At 45.9% G+C, this 21293-nt stretch overlaps 1 protein-coding gene across 1 annotated transcript in view; it reads right to left on the bottom strand.

Annotated features, from left to right (window-relative positions):
• The window catches only part of LOC309808890 (forkhead-associated domain-containing protein 1-like), a gene marked incomplete at both ends in the record, with an annotated part of 80267 nt that extends 74114 nt beyond the window's left edge, over positions 1–6153 (bottom strand). Inside the window, one exon of the mRNA XM_082629462.1 lies at positions 6061–6153. Coding sequence (XP_082485588.1) covers positions 6061–6153 — 93 coding nt within the window. The remainder of the gene's footprint in view (positions 1–6060) is intronic.
• Between the last annotated feature and the right edge of the window lie 15140 nt (positions 6154–21293).

Here is a 21293-nt window from a genome sequence, read left to right as displayed (position 1 = left end):
TGAAGATCCAATGGGGGGTCAGCACCCTAGGCTGGGGAGGGAGTGGGAGACGGGCGTCCACTGCTGGCAGGACACCACATCCGGAAACCTCTGGTGGGCAATTTGGCCATGCCCATCAGAGTTACAGCTGTATGTGTCCTTTGACAGAGCAGACATACCTGCACGTCCGTGAAATGATGCAAATAATAGGAGAATCCCAGCAGCCTTGTTTAATAATAATAAACAAGATTATGGTGTAGGCTCTGGTTCTTTTCTGAGAGGGAGCCCAGAACTGGCAGGGGCCAGGAAAAGGGACGAGAGTCATCCGGCTGGATGGGATCTGGGGTGTGTGTATGAGATCAGTCTGGCTTCACGACCCTCAGATCCCACGCTAGAAGGGCTGACACAGGCTGGAGAGATGGCTCCACCCATGAGAAAGGAGATGGCTGGCAGGACACTGATCACCGAGGGTGAGGGGTGGACACCAGCATTTCATCCCCCTGTCATGTCTGTTCTTTCTTTTTCTCTTCCATCTCCACCCTCGTAGCTGCAGCCCTGCGCTGACTTGGGCTGTCCTAGAGCTCAGTCTTCTAGGGATCCTGGGACTTCCCCAGGGTGGGACTGAGGGAGTCCCTGGGGAGGGGTAGGGTCAGTCAGCCCTTCATTGTTTACCCTTCGCTTCTCTTTTCCTCAAAACAAAGTTTATTGAAAGAATACACACACACACACACACACACACACACAAAAGCAGGAGCTCTGCTGATCAAGAACGGAGAGGGAGGGAGCACTGATGGTGGGGTTCTCAAAGTGTGGTCCTGGAGCCAACTCCAGGGGACTCCATTCCCCCCACCTGAACCTGGGGAGCATATAAATGTGAAGATTCCTGGGCCTTACCCCAAACCCACGGGGTCAGAATGCCTAGGAGTTCATGTTGAACAACCACTCTTAAACATGCGGAAAATCCAAAAACCACTGGCTTTGGTGTTTCTTCATTCTGGAAGAACTGAGTCCCTTTCTCAGCAGAGTTTAAATAACAGCCACATCCAACTCTAAAGATTACAGTTTACAAGGCACAACAAATCATATAAATTATAACTTGCAATGTTTAGCTGTGAAATGAGCAAGGCTGAGGCTTTTGAGCCATGTAAAATGGGAGAGGGGAGATTGTGAATAGAGCTCCTGATGGCTCGCCTGCACACAGCAGCTGGGATGTTCACTGGCAGGTCTCCCCCTTGTTTACAATCCTTCAAGCCTTCTTCCCACTGCTTTTCAGATAAAGATCCAAACCCTTATGGTGACATGAAGGAGGCCGACTTGTCCCTTAGCCCTCCTCCTTCCCACTCTGACTTCTGGACGCCCTGGTTTTCTCTCAGTCCCTTGGGTTCACAATATGCTCTTCCACCCCAGGGCCCTTGCACATGCCATTCCCTTCTCCTTTTGTCTAGTTAAGTCCTCCTTGTCTTCCATATTCCTTTCCTTTACAGCCCCAATGTTGGAATGGAATTAGTCACACCTTTGTGGGATCATTTGACTTATTTCTCTCTCTCCTGGCAGCTTCCTGATGGCAGGGACCATGTCCAGTTCTGACATCACTGTACCCCTAGACTTGGCTCGGTGCTGAGGCTCTGGGTAAATACTGGGCAATGAATGAGTGATAGCAACAGTTATCACTGTTGACTATAAACAGTTCTCACTAGCCTGGCTATAAACAGGCTTCCTATTGCCTTAGGGAACCAAACTCCTTACAGGATATAGAAAAAAGTCTGGAAGGTAAAACCCTGCAAATATCAATATTGATATTTCCCTGAGCCAAATGATTACAAGTGACTTTTATTTTCTTCCTTATATTTTCCTTTCTCCCAATTTTTAAAAACAAGAAGCATGTAACTACCTTCCATTATCGGAAAGAGTAAATGATGTCGAAATACTACGATACCAATAGTCAAAACAACATGTCAGCCTTGCTGATGAGTAGAAATCTTTAGAAGCATGACTGCCTATTCTTTAGGATTGATCCAAGCAAATAAAACAATCTTTTTTATTTGCTAGATGTAACCTCTGGGTAAATGCAATGATGACTTTTTAGTAATATAAATCCCTGAATTTTTTTATTTATTTATTTTTTTTTTTTCGGTACGCGGGCCTCTCACTGTTGTGGCCTCTCCCGTTGCAGAGCTCAGGCTCCGGACACGCTGGCTCAGCGGCCATGGCTCACGGGCCCAGCCGCTCCGCGGCATGTGGGATATTCCCGGAACGGGCACGAACCCGTGTCCCTTGCATCGGCAGGCGGAATCTCAACCACTTCGCCACCAGGGAAGCCTAGTGACGTATTTCTTAAGCTAAGTCCGAGGACCAGTCAGCAGTGAATTATTTATATACAATGAACGCAACTCAATTTCTGTCTAGTTAATAACTGTCCTCATTAGTTCCCTTTTCCAAATGGCTTATTAATGTCAGTGGATCCTCATCTCAACCCTGTGCACCTCTGAGGATTCTTCTCAGTCTCTGTTTTAGGAGACCATAATAATGATCATTGTGTCATTCACTGAGCACCACATGCCAGGCTCTTTATATGCATTTCTCACTTAATCCTCAGAATAACCCTGTGAGGTAAGAGGTTTACAGACAGGGAAAAGGAGCTCAGAGTGATTAAGTAATTTGGTTGAAGTCACTCAGCCACAAAGTAGCCTAATGAGATTCAAACCCAGGTCTGTCTATCTCCAAAGCCTGTGCTTTTAAAAATTACTACAGTTTTCTAATATCATAGTCCGGTTCAAAACAGAGATCTCTGTCTCTACTTTAGCCAGACAGGAAATAAAACTACCCCAAATCTATGCCTTGTTAGGATAAAGAAGAAACTACAGTTCTTCTTCTTCTTCTTTTTCCTCCCACTTTGCACACTGAACAGATGTTCTGTGTCCTTGAAGGGAGACCATATCATGGAGGAGAATCTCACGGGGACGTTCATGGAGTTATCTTTAAATCTGTTGCGTTTACAATAAACATTCTCAGAAAACTAGGAATAAAGGGGGAAATTTCTCACTTGGTAAGAACATGTATAAATACCCTACAGCTAACCTCGTACTTAACGGTTAAAGACTGACTTTTTTCCCCTAAGGTCAGGAACAAGTGAATATAAGGATTTATACACTGCTCTTGTTCAGCAGAGTCCTGGAAGTCTTAACCAGGGAAATAAAGCAAGGAAAAGAAGATTCAAGGCATTCACATCTCCTTTTCTGAAAGGAGAAATAAAATTGTTCTTATTTGCAGATGACATGATTGTTTAGATATAAAATCCCAAGAAATCTACAAAAGCCCTTATATAAGAAAGTGCAGGGCCTCCCTGGTGGCGCAGTGGTTGAGAGTCCGCCTGCCGATGCAGGGGATACGGGTTCGTGCCCCGGTCTGGGAGGATCCCATATGCCGCGGAGCGGCTGGGCCCGTGAGCCATGGCCGCTGAGCCTGCGCATCCGGAGCCTGTGCTCCGCAACGGGAGAGGCCACAACAGTGAGAGGCCCGCGTACGGAAAAAAAAAAAAAAAAAAAGAAAGTGCAGTTAAGGTTCCAAGATACCAAGAAGCATACAAAAATCAACTGTATTTCTATATACTGTCAATTAACATGTGGACACCAAAATTAAAAATATAATACCATTTACAATCACTCAAAAAAAAAAAGAGAGATATACTTAAGTGTAAATCTAACAAAACATGTTCAGGACTCGTATGCTGAAAACTACAAAACACTCATGAGAGACACTGAATAAATGGAGAAATATACCATGATCATGAATTGGAAGACAATGTAGGAGTATATCAATTATTCTCACATTGTTATATAGGATTAAACACAATTCCAATCAAAATTACAGCATGATATTTTGTATATACAGACAGGCTTACACTAAAATGTAAATGGAAAGGCAAAGGAACTAGAATAGGTTAAAAAATTTTTTTAAAGAAAAGTGGGAGGAATCACACTACCTGATTTAAGAGTTACATAGCGACAGTAATCAAGGCTATCTCATAATGGTAGATCCATTATGACAAATAGATCCATGAAACATAATAGGGAACTAAGAAGTAGCCCCCATAGAAAGTATGGCCAGATTATTTTTGACAAACTTGCAAAAGCAATTCAATGGAGAAAGGATAGTCTTTTCAACAAATGGTTCTGGAACAACTAAATATCCACATGGAAGAAAAATGAACTTTGACCTAAATCTCACATCATAAACGACAGTGAACCCAAAATGGTTCATAGATTTAAACATAAAACTATAAAACACTTAGAAGAAAACATAAGAGAAAATCCTCAGGGTCAGGGACCTGGTGGCATGTTCTTAGACATGACACTAAAAGCATGATCTATAAAAGAAAAAATAACTACCTGGACTTCATCAAAAGTTAAAGCTTTTGCTCTGTGAAATACTCTGCTAAGAGAATGAAAAGACAAGCTACGGATGGGAGAAAATATTTGCAAACCATCTATCTGACAAGGGACTCATATCTAAAATACAGAAAGAATTCTCAAAACTCAATGGTAAAAAAATTAACAATTCGATTAGAAATACTTAAAAGATATGAAGAGATATTTCACTGAAGAGGATATGCAGAAGGCAAACACGTACATGAAAAGACATTTAACATCACTATCGATTTGGGAAATGCAAGTTAAGACTATGATGAGATACCACTACACACTTACTAAAACAGCTAAAATGAAAAACAGTGTTTAGGCTAATTGCTGGTGAGGATGTGTCTCACACATTGCTGGTGGAAATGAAAAATGGTACAGCCACGCTGGATAAGCCTGGCAGTTTCTTTACAAACCGAATCTATATAAACACATATGTTAATCCATGCAATCATACTCCTGAGCATTTATCACAGAGAAATAAAAACTTATGTTCACACAAAAACCTGTACACAAATGTTTATGGTACATTTATTTGTAATAGCCCCAAATGGAAACAAAATGTCCTTCAAAAAGTGAATGGTTAAACATAGGTGATACGTCCATACCGTGGACTATTACTCAGCAATAAAAGAACAAGCTAATAACCTAAATGGATGTCAAGGGCATTACAATGACTAAAAAAAAAAAAAAAAAAATCAATCGCAAAGGTCATAGATAAATGATGAAAATTATAGAGACGGAGAACAGATTAGTGCTTTTCGGAGCGTGGGGACGATGGTGGGAGGAGGAATTGTGACTATAAAAGGAGCATCTCAAGGGACATCTCTGATGATGGAATACTCCTATATCCTGAGGGCCACACCCAAATCCACACGTGGTAAAATGGCACAGGACTCCACACATGCTTCGTGCCATTCTCTCTACCATTTGTGCATCTATAATTATTTCAAAATAAAGTTTAAAAAACTCTGTTGAGTGAAGTCTGAGAGTGGTCTGCCTTTCACAGTCCTAAAGGGATTCCATTGCATTTCTCTTTCTGCTTCAATATTTTAATCCCTTTCAAAATGTTAAAAGGCTCAAAGCCACTGTTTTTATAATTCCTTACTTACAATTTCTTCCAACTTCCTTGGCTGTCAATGAGCTGGGACTGTGGACCAAGCCACAGCTAATTCAGAGAATGGAATGAAATGAAGTGAGAGAGCGCTGAGGCCATGCGCAGGGCTTACCCTGATTTACTACTTGGAGGTACGTGGGCGGGGGAGGGCTCTGAGGGGCCCATAGTCTCCAGAAGCTCTGGAAAGGGCGAGAGGCCATTGCTCAAGCTGGGCACTTCAGGTGGCCGTGGCTGCCACACGCGGAGCAGGTGAAGGTCAAGCATCAGCTCTAAGCCCACCTTCCAAACCACGCCATCAGGGTGGGACACTGCACACACAGTCAGCAAAGGACACAGGGCCCATCGCACTTTGCACTGTGCTCATTCTTACCACATGTGCCAGGGAGACCCAGCACATGCCGGGATTGGTTATTGGTGGCACACCGAGGAAGGCTGGGACTGTTAGCCAGAGGCTGTGCTTTACAAGAGACTGGAGTCCACAGAACAGTAAGGACTTTTGGTGGTGTGAGGGGTAGGGAGGGTCGGGGACTGGCTAGGAAGAGGTCTTACCTCTAAAACAAGGTCTGAATTTTCATGCCTTCCAATCGTAGTGCTTTTATTCAGGACAAAATAGCCTTCTGCACTCTTTAGATAGGCTTTCATATTCTCTGCTTTCCCTATAAAAGGTTTTCAGAAAACAATTTTGTTAGAAAAATACAGTCCTCTAATTATTCAATGTCATATTTAGAATGAATGGAATACACCATAATGTCCACAGGAGAAGTCAGCAGAGGTAGGAGTGGATAGCTGGATTTAACAATGATCACAATGATAATTCCGCACATTTTTAAGACTGTCCTTTTAACAGTGATAGCCGGCATAGATGAGCTTGCTTCTGATCACAAGAGGACATCCTTTATGTAACTCAGAGCACAAACAAGCAATAGCAAAAAAAAAAAAACCAAACAAATCTGAATTCCACTGATAACCGCTCTCCACCTCCCGTTAAGTTTAGTTTGGGGTTAGTTATCTGACAGAATCAAATACTCAGTGTTACTAACCCACCACTTACTAGCTCTGTGACTCTGAGTGAGTTACTTATTCTCTCTCTATGCCTCTGTTTCCTCATCTGTAAAATGGGGCTAATGATACTCTGTATCCCAAAGAGTTTTGTGAGGATTAAATGTGAAGCATCTAGAATGGTGATTGCTACACTAAACACCCATTTGTCCTACTGTGATTGTGACTGTTATTAATCTTGGGCTTCTGAACTTTGACTCAAGAAACTCCAACTTCTACAGAGCTTCTTAAAGTGTGGAAGAGTCAGTCATCAAGGAAATGGGAATTAGAAGATACTTTCTTTTTAAGTCACCGCATTCCTTCATATATTTAGGTTGAAAAAAAAATGATTTCCAAAGACAAAATATCAAGATTATAGCTTGGCTGTACGGTCAAGACTCTGTACGTATCTTTTCCTGGCATTTTATTAGGAAAATGTCAAACACACAGAAAAGTTGAAAGAAGTGGATGGTGAACTTGTATAGAACCACCACTCAGATTCTACAATCAACATTTTGTTCTATTTGCTTTATCACATATCTACCCATCTATACATTTTATATTTTAATGCATTTCAAAGTAAACCCTATACATGTTTTTAAATTTTATTTATTTATTTTTGGCTGTGTTGGGTCTTCGTTCCTGTGCGAGGGCTTTCTCTAGTTGTGGCAAGCGGGGGCCACTCTTCATCGCGGTGCACGGGACTCTCACTATCGCGGCCTCTCTTGTTGTGGAGCACAGGCTCCAGATGCGCAGGCTCAGTAGTTGTGGCTCGCGGGCCTAGCTGCTCCGCGGCACGTGGGATCTTCCCAGACCAGGGCTCGAACCCATGTCCCCTGTATTAGCAGGCAGATTCTCAACCACTGCGCCACCAGGGAAGCCCTATACATGTTTTTTATTTTTTATTTATTTATTTATTTATTTATTTTAATTTTTTTTTTTTTTTTTGCGTTACGCGGGCCTCTCACTGTTGTGGCCTCTCCCGTTGCGGAGCACAGGCTCCGGACGCACAGGCTCAGAGGCCATGGCTCACGGGCCCAGCCGCTCCGCAGCATGTGGGATCCTCCAAGACCGGGGCACGAACCCGTGTCCCCTGCATCGGCAGGCGGACTCTCAACCACTGTGCCACCAGGGAAGCCCATATATACATGTTTTTTAAAACATAAAAATTTCAGTGACTTCAGCTGGTTCCAAGATATTGATGATAATTCACATGATATTGGAATTCTGATCCATCTCAGTGCCATGTCAAACATAGTCTCTTTTCTTTTTTTTCCTTTTTTTTTTTTTTTTTTGGCTCTGTTGGGTCTTCGTTGCTGCATGCGGGCTTTCTCTAGTTGCGGCGAGCGGAGGCTACTCTTCCTCACGGTGCGCAGGCTTCTCACTGCGGTGGCTTCTCCTGTTGGGGAGCATGGGCTCTAGGTGTGCAGGCTTCAGTACTTGCAGCACGTGGGCTCAGTAGTTGTGGCACACAGGCCTTACTTGTGGCTCGCTGGCTCTAGAGTGCAGGCTCAGTTGTGGTGCACTGGCTTAGTTGCTCCGAGGCATGTGGGATCTTCCTGGACCAGGGCTCGAACCCGTGTCCCCTGCATTGGCAGGTGGATTCTTAACCGCTGAGCCACCAGGAAAGTCCCCAAAGTCTCTTTTCAACTGAAAGGTCACTGAAGTGTGAAGTTGTTAAACTGTGGATAAAAACAAAAATCTCTAGGTCTGACCGTAGAGGGTCTCCGGTCTGGCTCTGCTTTCCATCAACATCTCCATCATCATTCCATCACTGAATCCCTACTAAGTGCCAGGCACTGGGCTATCCTTTTACACACATGGCCTCTTTTCATCCTCAGAACCACCCTGCGAGGCAGGTGTCAGTATTGTCCCGCTTTACAAATGAGGAAACTGAGACTCAGAGAAGTTAAGGTCACACAGTAGTAAGTGTGTGACAACTCTGGGCCTTTGCATGTAACCAGTGTACAAACCTCCATTGCTGCTGGTGGGGCAGAGTAGGGGTGGGGGAATTGCACTGTCTGCTGACACTTGGCACATGTAATAAAAGAAAGTCCTTGAAACCAGCATTCTATCCTCTGAAAGGAAGACGAGACCCTACCTGGGGGTAAGAGAAATAAAAATAAGCTGGATAGTTTATATTTGTAAACTTTGAGGCCTGTGGATGTCCCACAAATATTGATGCTTTCATATAATGAGAAATACATTTGATTAAGTTCGCTGTCATGTATACAGGGGAAAAGACATTTCCTCTTCCCAAAGAACCATGCTCTGCTGCCTTCAGTTATTAATCTTCAATTGCAGAGGACCATGTTAGCACGCAACACATTCAAGTCTAATTAAGCTAAAATGGAAACTTCCAAGAAATGTCTCTTCTGCAGGAAAACCACAGGAAAAGCCACTAATCTAAAACTTAAACTTGGATTATGCACATATTTGTTTTTTAGCTCTCACCCCAGACGTCCCCAAGGCTGGGGTCTTCTCTCTGCTCAGACGTCCCCCCTCGGGGCAACCACCTGACCACTCTGGCTAAAGGCACCCTCAGTCATGTTATTCCCCTGCTAGTTTTCCCCTGCTGTGTTTCCTTCCTTGTACTTATCATTCTCTGACATGTTCTTGTTCCTTTCTTTAGTTATGCTTGCTGTTGGTTTCTCTTTCACTAACATATATGTTCCTGGAAAACCAGAACTGTGTTCATTTTGTTCAGAAGCAATTCTTCATGGGTATGTTGTGTTTGTACCCATCTTCAGAGCAAAGGCATTGAAAGATTTTGTCCTGCACTCACTTTCCGAGGATGCTTGTATGGCAAACAGCTTGGGAGGATACAGGTAATGTTTCTAATAAAGATAACGGCTCCTTCTGGGGCAAAAGTTGGGCAGGTTTGCTAGCAGCCCCTTTCAAAGATTGCAGTTTCCTGAGTTTGGAGTTCCTTACCTGGGACACAGACCCACTGTGCGCACAGCATCCACACTGGCTGCTCTGCACCACCCCGAGGGACTTTCAGGGCAACAGGAACCAATGCGCATATGCAGCTCTGCTGCCTGTTATGTCGGCTGTGCTGTGAATAATCAAGTTCTTTGTTTCTGGCCCAGGAGTCTCTTGTCTTCTGCCAGGAACTATAAGCTGGGCAGGCTAACTTACTAACTTTCAAACAGGGTCAAATGTCAGACCCTTTGCAGTTCCTGCCAGTTCTGTGCATTACCCCTTCTCCAGGGTAGGGGGCGGCGGGGGGGCAGAACCTGACACATAGTAGGTGCTTGGGAAACACTTGCTGAGTGAATGAAAATACAAAGGGCACCTCAAAGCAAGTCAGTACAGCCAGCTGGCTAGGAAGCTTTGATAGTAACTACCTTTCATTTTTCCTGTCAGTATCTAGCTTAGATGACTCCTTGGAAAACCTAAATTCTATCTCTTTAGCTTTTGGATTGGACAATATTTCTCCACCTTCATTTTGCCCTGTGCATCACTTCCTTGCGTGAAAACACTGTCAAAGTAATTTGAATGTGTGGAGCTCTGTGAATTCGTTCTTACTCAGTGCCATGGAGCACCAGCCACAGGAAAGAGCAAAAGGGCTTCAGTCATCTGCGTTCCCCCGACCACTTTGGATGGCTCAGAATTGGGCTATAGGAGCAAACTTTCTTTTGAGGTTTACAGTGGCCTCAAAGTTCCTTAAAGAAGGGGAGTTCAGGTAAGGGGCGGGTGTGTGTGTGTGTGTGTGTCTCTGACCATTGGGTGGGTGTTGTCCATAAATCAGGGGAAACAGGGGTTCCTCTCTTAATCCCAGCTATACCCACAGGACATCCAAGAGCTGGTGCCCAGGAGAGGCTTAAAGCTCCCGTGCCGCCTCCCTTGGGGGGCGAGGTAGGGGCTGCACTTAGGAAGGAACGGCTGGTGTTGGGGCACCTTTTCTGGGGTGCTCCTGGCGACCCGAGCCTGGATCAGAGAGTTCGGACTCGGCTGGCGCCGGGTCCCCTGCCTACCCCAACGCCCTTGACCTCGCAGGGCTGGCCTCCTCCGGCCCAGGTTTCCGCCCGCCGCCTCCTCGCGCGCCGCTCTCACCTGGCCTGAGGAAGAAGCCCACGCCTCGTCCTCTGCCAAGAAGCCCTGACCTCCGCCCTGCCGCCCTCCCGCGGAGTCTCCAGGCGACAGCCCGCAGCCCGCGCGCCCGCCTGGCCTTTGTACGAACGTCGCCACGGCAACGCCATTCTGACGGCCGAGCTGGGGAGGGGCGTGGCGTGCGCGGCGCCCGAGGATGAGGGGGAGGTGCGCTGGCAGCACCCGGCCAATTACAGCCCGCTGCAGCGCTGCGAGCCCTCCCCGACCTGCCCCCTAGAGGTCCCCAGCCCCGTTTCCAGGATGGGGAAACAGGCTCAGTGTTCACAGAAGTAGCTCCAAGTCTTACAGCGGGGAAGGAGCAGACTCGAGAATCCTTCCTACTGACCTTAGCTCTAGGCTCGGTGCGTTGAGGAGGGGGTGGTCAGGCGTGGGAGGGTAATGGAGCTGAACCACGAGAAGCCTGGAGGTTAGTCCCCCCGTCCCACCCGAATCTCTAGTTCTCTCTGTTGTGGAGGAGAAAACAGAGTAAGCTGGGGGACCATCACTTCTGGGGATGGGGGTGGAGATGGGAGATAGGTGCGGTGGAAGGAACACTTCTGAAAGAATGGAAGATTCTCCCACGTGCTAGGAAAAGGGTATTTACAAGCCCACAACCTTACTGTTCCTGTCCTTCCCTGTCAAAACTCGCGTTTATTCATTCATGTGTTCTTTACTTCTACAAACATCACCTGAGTCCCTACAAGGTCAGACGGTGGCCCCAGTGTTGACCTGGATCAGATCCTTAAGAAACCCCCCCGCACTCCCCATGGGCACGGGGCTGGGGGGATGGAGCGTGTGGAGAAGACATGCAAATGCTAACTATCTCCCCTCACCCCATGTCACCTCTTTTCAGATCAGCCCCTTCTGTCTGGGAGCAGAACAGCCCCGCTGACTACCTACAGAATGCCTCATTTCCCTGCCAGGAAATGACTGACAAGGTGCCCCAAGACAAACTCAAAATATTCATCTGAGAAAGATGAAAGATGGCAGACTCCACTCTAGTCAATTAGAAGAAGATATAAGAGAGAAAAATCATGGAAATCGATATGGGATGGAATATATGGTAAAGATGCTCCCACATGCCTAGAGGCTCTTGGAAATGCACATTCCCTGGCACAGACCTCAGAGATTCTGATTAAGCAGCTCTGGAGCATGGTCCAGGAATGAATTTGTTGCATTCTTGCAAATTCCTTGTGCATTTGTTAAAAGCTTGGCAAAACCTCAGGACTTATTCAACCCTGCAGTTGAATGGCAGAGCCCTCCCAGAACTTTTCCCTAGAAATCTCTTCCAGGCCCTCAGTCAGCCTGGAAGGTTCTGCCATTCGACCAGAAAGACCTTAGGAATGTATGAGGAGTGACCACAGAGGCCGGGGCCCTGAGTGGTAACTTCAGAGGAACAGAGAGGGTCGGGCTCAACTCTCCAGGCACATTTCTGCCTCAGGGCCTTTGCAGTTAATGTTTCTTCTCCCTACAGGGCAATTCCCCCAGGGATCTCCTTCAGCTCCTTTAGATTTTTACTCAAATATCACCCTATTTAAAATGGTCTTGGAATTCCCTGGTGGTCCAGTGTTTAGGACTCGGTGCTTTCACTGCCTGGTTCGATCCCTGGTCGATCCTGCAAGCCCCATGATGCCACCCAAAAAAACAAAACAAAACAAAAAACACCCCCCAAAAAACATGAAGAACAAAACAAACACCTCACTCTATTGCTCTTCCCTTCATCTTACCACTCCTCTAACATGCTATTTATTTAGTTTCCTTCTCTTATTTTTTGTCAGTCTCCTCACTCCCAACTCCCCCCTGCCCCCCAACTTAAGCTCCATGAGGGCAGGGATTTCTTTTCTCTTTTGTTCACTGCTGTATCACCAGTACCTAGAACAGTGCCTGAATGAACGAATGAGTGAATGAACAGGGCCAACCCTTGCCACCCGCCCACAGCCTTGCCTACTACTCTTGAGCTGCTGAGCTGAACTGTCCTTACCCCAGGACCTAGGCTTCTGTAGCCTTGGCCCTCCCCAGCCCCACCCCCATCTCCATGCTTGTCTTCAGTCTCATCAACATGAGCACAGAATGCAACCCTGCTCACTGTCAGTCAGACCCTATGGAGCCCATCCAGGCCAGCCTGGAGCCGGAGCTGCCCATGGCCCCCTGATAGGCTTGGGAGAGCATCTGTTACCATTAGTCCATCTCTCGATGAGGAAATACTAAACGGAGAACAAAGCTGACATTCAGGCTCACTGGAGCAGAAATTGCCAAATCTTGATTGGATCCTGCCGCTCCCCACAGGATGCCACAGTCATCTGAAAGGGTGTGTGAAAGTCTAAAAACCCAGTTCAATGTCATCCACTTAAATTTCAAAAACAGAAACTAAAATACCCCAATAACTCATGGCTTTATCATAGCATGTCCTGGGCTGAGTGAGAGTTGTACTTTGCGATGATAGGGTGATCAAAATACTGCACCTGGGGAATTCCCTGGCGGTCCACTGGTTCGGACTTGGTGCTTTCACTGCCATGGCCCGGGTTCAATCCCTGGTGGGGAAATTAAGATCCCGCAAGCCACACGGCATGGCCAAAAAAAAAAAAGAGGTTTCTAGCTAATATGGGCTCCTTGGTGATGCCTGTAATCAATCAATCTTATTGAGCTCTGGGTGGCTACCAAGGCTGTACTGTATCTCCATCAACATCAGGATGTTGGTGTCTGAAAGGCCTGGGTCCATGTCCCAGCTTTGTCATTCCCAGCTGTCCTCCTAATACTGGAGCGAGTGATGTTAACTCCGGGCTTTCCACCCGCAGGGCACTGTCCCAGTCCTTCCTGTAGATCATCTCATTTAATCCTCACCATAACCTGGGGCAGTAGGTGTGTGTGAAACACCTGGAACAGGGAGCTCTGCAGAGAAACGCTCAAAAATGTCGTGATGGGTATTATTTCTATCACATCACTCCCACTTGAACAGGAAAATAAGGCTCAAGAGACATGGAGGTATGTGACCAAGGTGACACAGCCAGAAAAGGATTTCAATCTAGATGACTGTGCTGGGAAGGTATTTTCCCCGGGGACCACAGGTGACAGGTGTCACAGCCACGAGACACCCATGCTCACCACCTGCTTTCCCTCAGCCCTGAACAATCTGGGCTTCTGGCTGTCCTGAAGTTTGGGCAGTGCCTGCAGCAAGAGGGGGAGGGAGCTGAGGCCAAGAGGGCGTAGCTGGAGCTTGCCAGGGACCTCTCCTGCCACCCACTGGGCTTCTTTCCTGCAGGACCTCTGCCCCATAAAATCTCATTGGGCCGCAGTTACCTTCCCTGGGCTGTCCTTGACTGGGAGAGCCCATTCACTGTGCCCCCTCCCCAGATCTGCTTGTTGTCCCCTGCATTCCAACAAGAAATGAATGCTGGCCTCCTGCCTGGAAGAGGTAGGGAGCTTGCCCAGCCTTTAAGGGGTAAGAGAGAGCCAGGGAAAGAGCTAGAACAGGAGAAAGGGAGTGTAAAAGAGAGAGAGAGCGCTCGAAGATCAGGAAGTAGCTAAGCTGTTGAGTAGGTGTCAGATGGGAGAGCAAAGGGCCATTGGAGGCTCCACAGTCCATTCATAACCTGACGCTATGGGCTAAGGAAATGCAGGTTTTTATACACACACACACACACAGGTTCACAAAAATAAATTCAAACCACAAAATCACAGCTGGTCACTGAGGCCTTCTGCAGCCGTGCTCACCCCCTTCCCCTGTCAGAAAATGAGAAATCACCCAGGTGTTTTCTCAGATAGAGACAAGGCTGGTTGGGACCTTCATCTCTTGCAAATCAGAGCTTTGCCAGGGGGCTTCCCTGGTGGCGCAGTGGTTGAGAATCTGCCTGCCAATGCAGGGGACGTGGGTTCGAGCCCTTGTCTGGGAGGATCCCACATGCCGCGGAGCAACTAGGCCCGTGAGCCACAACTACTGAGCCTGCGCGTCTGGAGCTTGTGCTCTGCAACAAGAGAGGCCACGATAGTGAGAGGCCTGTGCACCGTGATGAAGAGTGACCCCCGCTTGCCACAACTGGAGAAAGCCCTCGCACAGAAACGAAGACCCAACACAGCCAAAAATAAATAAATTAATTAATTTTTAAAAATTAAAACAAAAACAAAATACTACTCTCTCTAAAAAACAACAACACAGAAAAAAAGGTTTGCCAGGGAGGTCAGTCTGTATGTTCTGTTTGAAAGCTGCAGATGAAGGGTGCTGATCCCACCTCTGATCGGCCTGGTTTCGTTTGTTTGTTTGTTTTATTCTGTCTGTACCTCACTTCTCTCACCTGTAAAATGGAGGTAATAACAGCATTGACTGTAAAGACCAAATGGGTTAATATGTGTGAAGTAGTAAACTGTGCCCGGTACCACAGACTCCTTCTGTGAATGTCCGCGTTGCTGTCTGTCTCTTTGCTTGTTTTTGTTGCTTTCTTGATGATGTGGGAGGACAGCACCATCTCAACCCGATCACAGCCATCCTGGGGAGAGCTTTGATTTGCATCGTCTCAGTCCCAACCCAGAGCAAAGTTGACCTCAGAACACTCGCATATCATCTTGCTTGTTGCCCAGGGACCTTTCTGGGTGTGGGTGTCAGAGGCAGGCTGAGCTCCCCTGATCGCTGCTAGAGGGATTCTGAGAATCCAGCTGGTCTCTGTGGGGTGGCACCTGCAGGACAACTCCATAAATTCGACTTGCAGGCATCCAGGCAAATCAACCTCCACTACTTCTTTTTTTTTGAGATTAACAATGAACCATTATGAATGAGGTGAACCAAACTAGCTAATATTTATTGAGGCTTGTTAGGTACCAGCCACTATGCCATGCACTGTTTTATTTAATTCTTAGCCCAACCCATTTTACAGAGGCGGGCTCAGAAAAGTCAAGTAACTTGCCCAGTTACAAATCTTGTAAGTGATAGGTCCAAGATTCGAACCCTAGCTGTTGGACTCCAGCATATTGTCTTTTTTGTAAACTTTTGTTTTCAAAACATAATATACATCTCGAAAAGAACACAACTGATAAGTGTACGCTTGAAGAATTTTCACAAAGTGTATGCACCCACCCTAACCAGAACCCAGAACAAGAAGCAGAACATCACCACCCGCCCCGGCCCCTCTGAGAAGACTCCCTGTGCTCACTTCTGGTTACCCCCTCCCGCTTGTCTGACTTCCAATCATAGATTAGTTCTGCTTGTTTTTGAACTTCATGGAAATGGAATCTTACAGATTCCATTTGCTGCCTGGTTTCTTTCACTCAAGTATGTGAGGTTCGACCACGTTGTCTGATGTAGCTGTGGTTCATTCATTCTCACTGCTGCATTGCTTTACACTCTGTTATCTATTCCTGCAGAACAAATTATGGCAAACTTAACGGATCCAAAAAAACACACACTTATGTCACAGTTTGTGTGGGTCAGGAATCCGGGCACTGCTTAGCTGGGTTCTCTGCTCAGGGTCTCTCCCAGGCTGCAATGAGGGAGGTGGCCAGGGCTGGGGTCTCATCTGAGGGTCAGCTGGGGAAGGACCCTCTTTCCAGTTCATGTGGTGGTTGGCAGGATACAGTTTCCTGAGGGTTGTTAGTTAGTCTGAGGGCCTCACCTCCTTGCTGGCTGTTAGCCAGAGATCCTGCACTGTTTCTTGCCATGTGGGCCTCTCCATAAGGTGTCTTGCTTCATCAAAGCCAGTGAGAGTCCATAGAGAGAGTCTCCAGGCAAGATGGAAGTTACAATCTTCTGTAACATAGTCACAGAAATGACATGCCCATCACCTTTGCAGCATCTACTGATTAGAAATAAGGTACAGTCCTGCCTACTCTCAAGGGGAGGGGACACAGAGGTGTGAACACCAGGGATAATTGGGGGCCGTTGTGTATGCCTTTTGGTCTGCACATGTGCACATATCTCTTGGGTATATATCTAGGAGTAGAATTTCTGGGTCCCACATACGTCCCGCTTTACGAGATTCTGCCAAACATTTTTCCAAAGTGCAGGTACCCTCTACACTCCCTCAGCAGGCTATGAGCTTCCCAGTTAGAGCACATGCTTTCAATACACTCCTCCCCTCTCTCCTTACAGAAGGGGTGTTTGAGCTGGGGCTCTTTGGGACGACAGGTCCTAATTCTAGCCCCTTGTCAGAATCACTGAATTCCCGGGCCGCTTCGCCAGACATTCTGATCATTTGAGGGCTCAGATACAAACTGGAAGGTCCACTCCATGAGGCGAGGATCCCTGTACCCTTGGTGCCCGGAGCAGTACCTGGCAGCAGTGCCTGGCAGGTACCAGGGAGCTGGCACTCAATAAATGTTTTTTTGATTAAGTGAATGAGTTTAGGAAATATTGTTCAAGAGATGGGCCCCAGGGCGGGTATAAGCTGCTTAAACGGGAAGGAAACTTTGTTGTGACTGAGGCTGTGTGCATTTTTCTGGGAAGAGGGCTCAGAACCTCAACCAGGTATGTCCCCAACAAAGGTTAAAGGCCGCTGTGATTGGATACTGTCCGGCTTAGGTATTTTATCACATGAAGAAACAACTGGTCCCACGGTAGGAGGCATGGGAACTGTGGACAAGGTCCCATGGTCCTTAGAAGTAAAAAGCGAGACAGTGCTTGCCTGGGGTGGCTCATAAACTGAGACCTTGCTTGTTTTGATCTTTGACCCATGGTAGGTCTTTTGGTACATCTAGCAACTGCCTGGCCTCCTGGGACCCTCCCTGTGTCTGTCTGTTGAACAGAAAATTCCAGAAGGCCTCGGTGCCCTGAGTTTCCATCAGGGGCAAGCCAACATGAGCCCTAGCTTTTGAAAAACCCCTTTCAATCCATAGAAAGCCTCCCAGTTTATCTGGTTTGAAATGACCTCATCCTTTGTCACCTTCTCTCTTGTTTTCTGGAGGTTTCTCAGCGTCTTGTTGCTGTCTGCATTCTTTTCTCATGTGAACAGTGCACCTATTTTGGGCATTTTGTCGTTGTTGTTTTGGGTCATTCCCGTCACACATTTTTTGTATTCCTTTACAGTCAGATCAATCTCATGCCTCTCTAGACATTTCTTCTCAGGTTTCCTCTGAATCATTTCGTTTGGTCTAAATATGTCCAGTGGTTCCTCCTTCCTCACTGCACTCCACATAGACCCTCTCTTTTCCCCGGAACAACTGTTCTTTTCTTTCGAATCCCTGACCCAAATCCTCATCTTTCACCATGTTTTCTTTTTTTTTTTTTTTTTTTTTTTATTTTATTTTTTTGCTTTATAACAAATTTAATCAGTTATACATATACATATGTTTCCATATCCCCTCCCATTTGCATCTCCCTCCCACCCTCCATATCCCACCCCTCCAGGCGGTCACAAGGCACCAAGCTGATCTCCCTGTGCTATGCGGCTGCTTCCCACTAGCTATCTACCTTACGTTTGGTAGTGTATATATGTCCATGCCGCTCTTTCACTTTGTCACAGCTTACCCTTCCCCCTCCCCATATCCTCAAGTCCATTCTCTAGTAGGTCTGTGTCTTTATTCCTGTCTTACCCCTAGGTTCTTCATGACACTTTTTTTTTCTTCTTAAATTCCATATATATGTGTTAGCATACAGTATTTGTCTTTCTCTTTCTGACTTACTTCACTCTGTATGACAGACTCTAGGTCTATCCACCTCATTACAAATAGCTCAATTTCATTTCTTTTTTCACCATGTTTTCTGACTTCTCCTAAGAACTGATTGTTTTTTGAAACTTAAGCCTCAAATATCATCCCTTCTAATCTGCGTCTGAATTTGGATCACGGTCAAGAAGCAGGGGAGACAGGAACGTGGCTGCGTAATTAGGATCCTCAGCAGAAGGGCTGAGTGTTCATCGGGGGGGTCACAGGGGCCTGGGGATGGAGGGAGAGGTATCTTCTTCTGCCTCGGGTAGGGCTTAGGGTGGGGTGGTCAGGAAAGCGCTAAGAAAAAAGGACCCATTTGACTTGAGTTCTGAAGGATGAGTAGGATTTCCAGAGGCAGAGCAGGGAGAGAAGAGGATGGTCCAGGGCAGGAGCAGTGGGAATGGAGGCTAGAAGATGAGTCATCAGAGAAGCTAGGGACAGGAGTACAGAAGGAGAGGGTTGGCCAGGTGCTGAGACCGCAGACTGAAGGTCCATGGTCAGCCCTCAGATATGTTTGTCTAGCTTTCCCAGCGTGTTAAAAGACTTTTAATTAGTTGCTGAATGGAGAGGCCTCTTTCTGTGGAGTGACAGAGAAACCTATTCAAATTGTCTTTAGCACGAATGCAAATTCACTGGTTACCAAAAATGAAAAGTCTAGAGGGAAACTCTGGGTTCAGGCTCAGATGATTTCATGAGGCCTTGGCCTCTCTCCAGCTCTCAGGGTATCTTTGAACCACGTGGATCCAACCTTAGACAGAATATCTGTATAATGGTCACAAAAAGCTCCAGCCCTTACATCTTCTCAGCTTTGAATTCCATAGGGAAGGATAAGAGTCTTTTTCCTAAGCTTCCCCCAATGGCCTCACTTCTTCTCATTTTCTCTGGGTGGGTCACAAGCCCATTCCTGAGCCAATTATTGTGGCCCAGGAGACTGCTCTGATTAGCCAACGTGCCCATCCCTGAAGCCAGAGGTGGAATCAACACCATCTCTGAGAAACTGGACTGAGACTAGGAGAAAGGTGTTGTCCCCAAAGGGGGATGATAACACCATAATATTTTAGAAGAGAGGTGAATTGTTATTAGGTGACAAAAACCAGATGTCTACCACAGTAGCCAACATGTACAGATCATTGACATCTGGATTTATGCCTTTTTTTGCGAAAATGGGAATATCTGGCAATACCTGGACTCTCTTCTTGTATATAGATCAACAATCTGCTGGGGTTGAGAAGAGGCTCCCTCTTTAGATACAGCCTATGTTCTGCCTGCCCAATGCACTGCTCATATTTCCTCTCTGGCTCCTGGAAGCACTTGAATATTTATTGCCAGCATAATTTGATTCTGTAAAGAAATCTGTTTTCCCCACCAGAATGGAAGAGCCAAATGTACAGGGGTCAAATAGCTCTCCTGTGCTCCCACAAACTCCTGAGGACAAATGTCTGGCCATTTTGATAGTCTCATTCCTTGCTCATTTTAAAAGCCTTCTTTAAAAAAAATATTGAATACATAGTGATTTTAGAATCTGTTATCTGATAATTCCAACATCTGAAGTCTTTGGGTGGGAGTGGCGGGGGCGGGGTCTCAATGTCTTGTTTGTTGTGTCTGCTTACTCTGGCTCATACTGACTTATTGCTTGGATGTTTAGTAATTTGACTGTGATCTCATTCTTGATTGAACTTAATCTGTGGGAATCCTGAGGGGTCTGATTCCTGGCTGCTTTGCTCTCGGAAGTCTTTTTTGTTTGTTTCAACTGGATGCCAGGGATGCTAATAACCTCTGAACACTGACATTTATTTCCTCAACTTGGAGTTTTCCCACTGAATACATGGAGTGTAAACTTGAGCCCCAGACCCACGTGGTTACAAACCTTCAGGGTGATCATCATCATCATCAGTATTGTGGCCATTATTAGTTTTCCCCTCCAGAGCCACATTGAAAACTTCAGGTTTTCATAGGCTGCGCTTTCTGAAAGACCAGAAAAAAAAATTTTAAGCCCTCCTCTTGCCAGGGTGTGGAGCATCTTTGAGGGTGCCAGCTTAATACAGGCATCTTAGACTTGGTTAGCTCACTTTGCAAGGCCCAAGGCTTAATCTACCGTTTCCTGCACTTATTAAACGCAAATGGCTTCCTCATTTGCTTACGCTTTGGTTGTAGCTCACTCTGTTTGTGTGTGTGTCTGTATGTTCCTTTGAGATTGCCTACATAAAAATTGTTTTTTATGATGGGATTTTGGAAACACACACAAAACTAGAGAAGCCTGCGATTAACTCCATGTATTCATCATCCAGCTTCAACATTTTCCCAGTGTTCTTTCATTCTTTTTTCTTCCTTTTTGAGTTTTTTTCTAGGTTAATTTAAAGCAAGTTGTGTCATTTCACCCATAAAGACATCCTAACTGAAAGGACTTTTTTTTCTTTTACATTATCCCCGCCTGGACATGATCACAGCTAAAAATACTTATAATCATTCCTGAATATCATCTAATATTCAGTCCATGCTCACATTTCCTTGATTCTCTCAGAAATATCTTTTTTACTGTTGGTTTGTTAGAATTAGGATCCAGACAATGTCCACACATTACACTTTGTTGTTATGTCTCTGAAATGTCTTTAATTCTGTAACAGCAACTCCCCGCCTCTGACCTTTTTTATCCCCCAGCCACTGATTTGTTGGAGAAACTGGGTCTTGTGTCCTGGAGAATATTCACATCCTGGATTTGGCTGATCACTTCCTCTTGGTTTCAGTTAACTTGTTCTTCTTTTCCCCATGTTTCCTGTAAACTAATAGTTAGATCTAGAGGACTGAGGAGATCAAAGTCTTTTTGTTGTCCAGACGCCTTCATAGGCGGTACTGTGTGATCCATCCTGCATCACACAGTGAGCACATAATGTCTGGTCATCCTGTTTTTAACGATATTGAGATTGAATGGTAGGTCCAATGCTAACAGACTGAGCCATCCATTACAACGTCTCCAACGGCTCTTTTTCCCCCAATAATTGACATTTTTAATTTTTCATTAT

The sequence above is a fragment of the Mesoplodon mirus genome (genome assembly GCF_964341445.2).
Source record: "Mesoplodon mirus genome assembly, chromosome: 7".
NCBI classification, from domain to species: Eukaryota; Metazoa; Chordata; class Mammalia; order Artiodactyla; family Ziphiidae; genus Mesoplodon; species Mesoplodon mirus.
The sequence above is the reverse complement of the archived record's forward strand: the minus strand, read 5'-3'. Positions and strand labels throughout refer to the sequence as shown.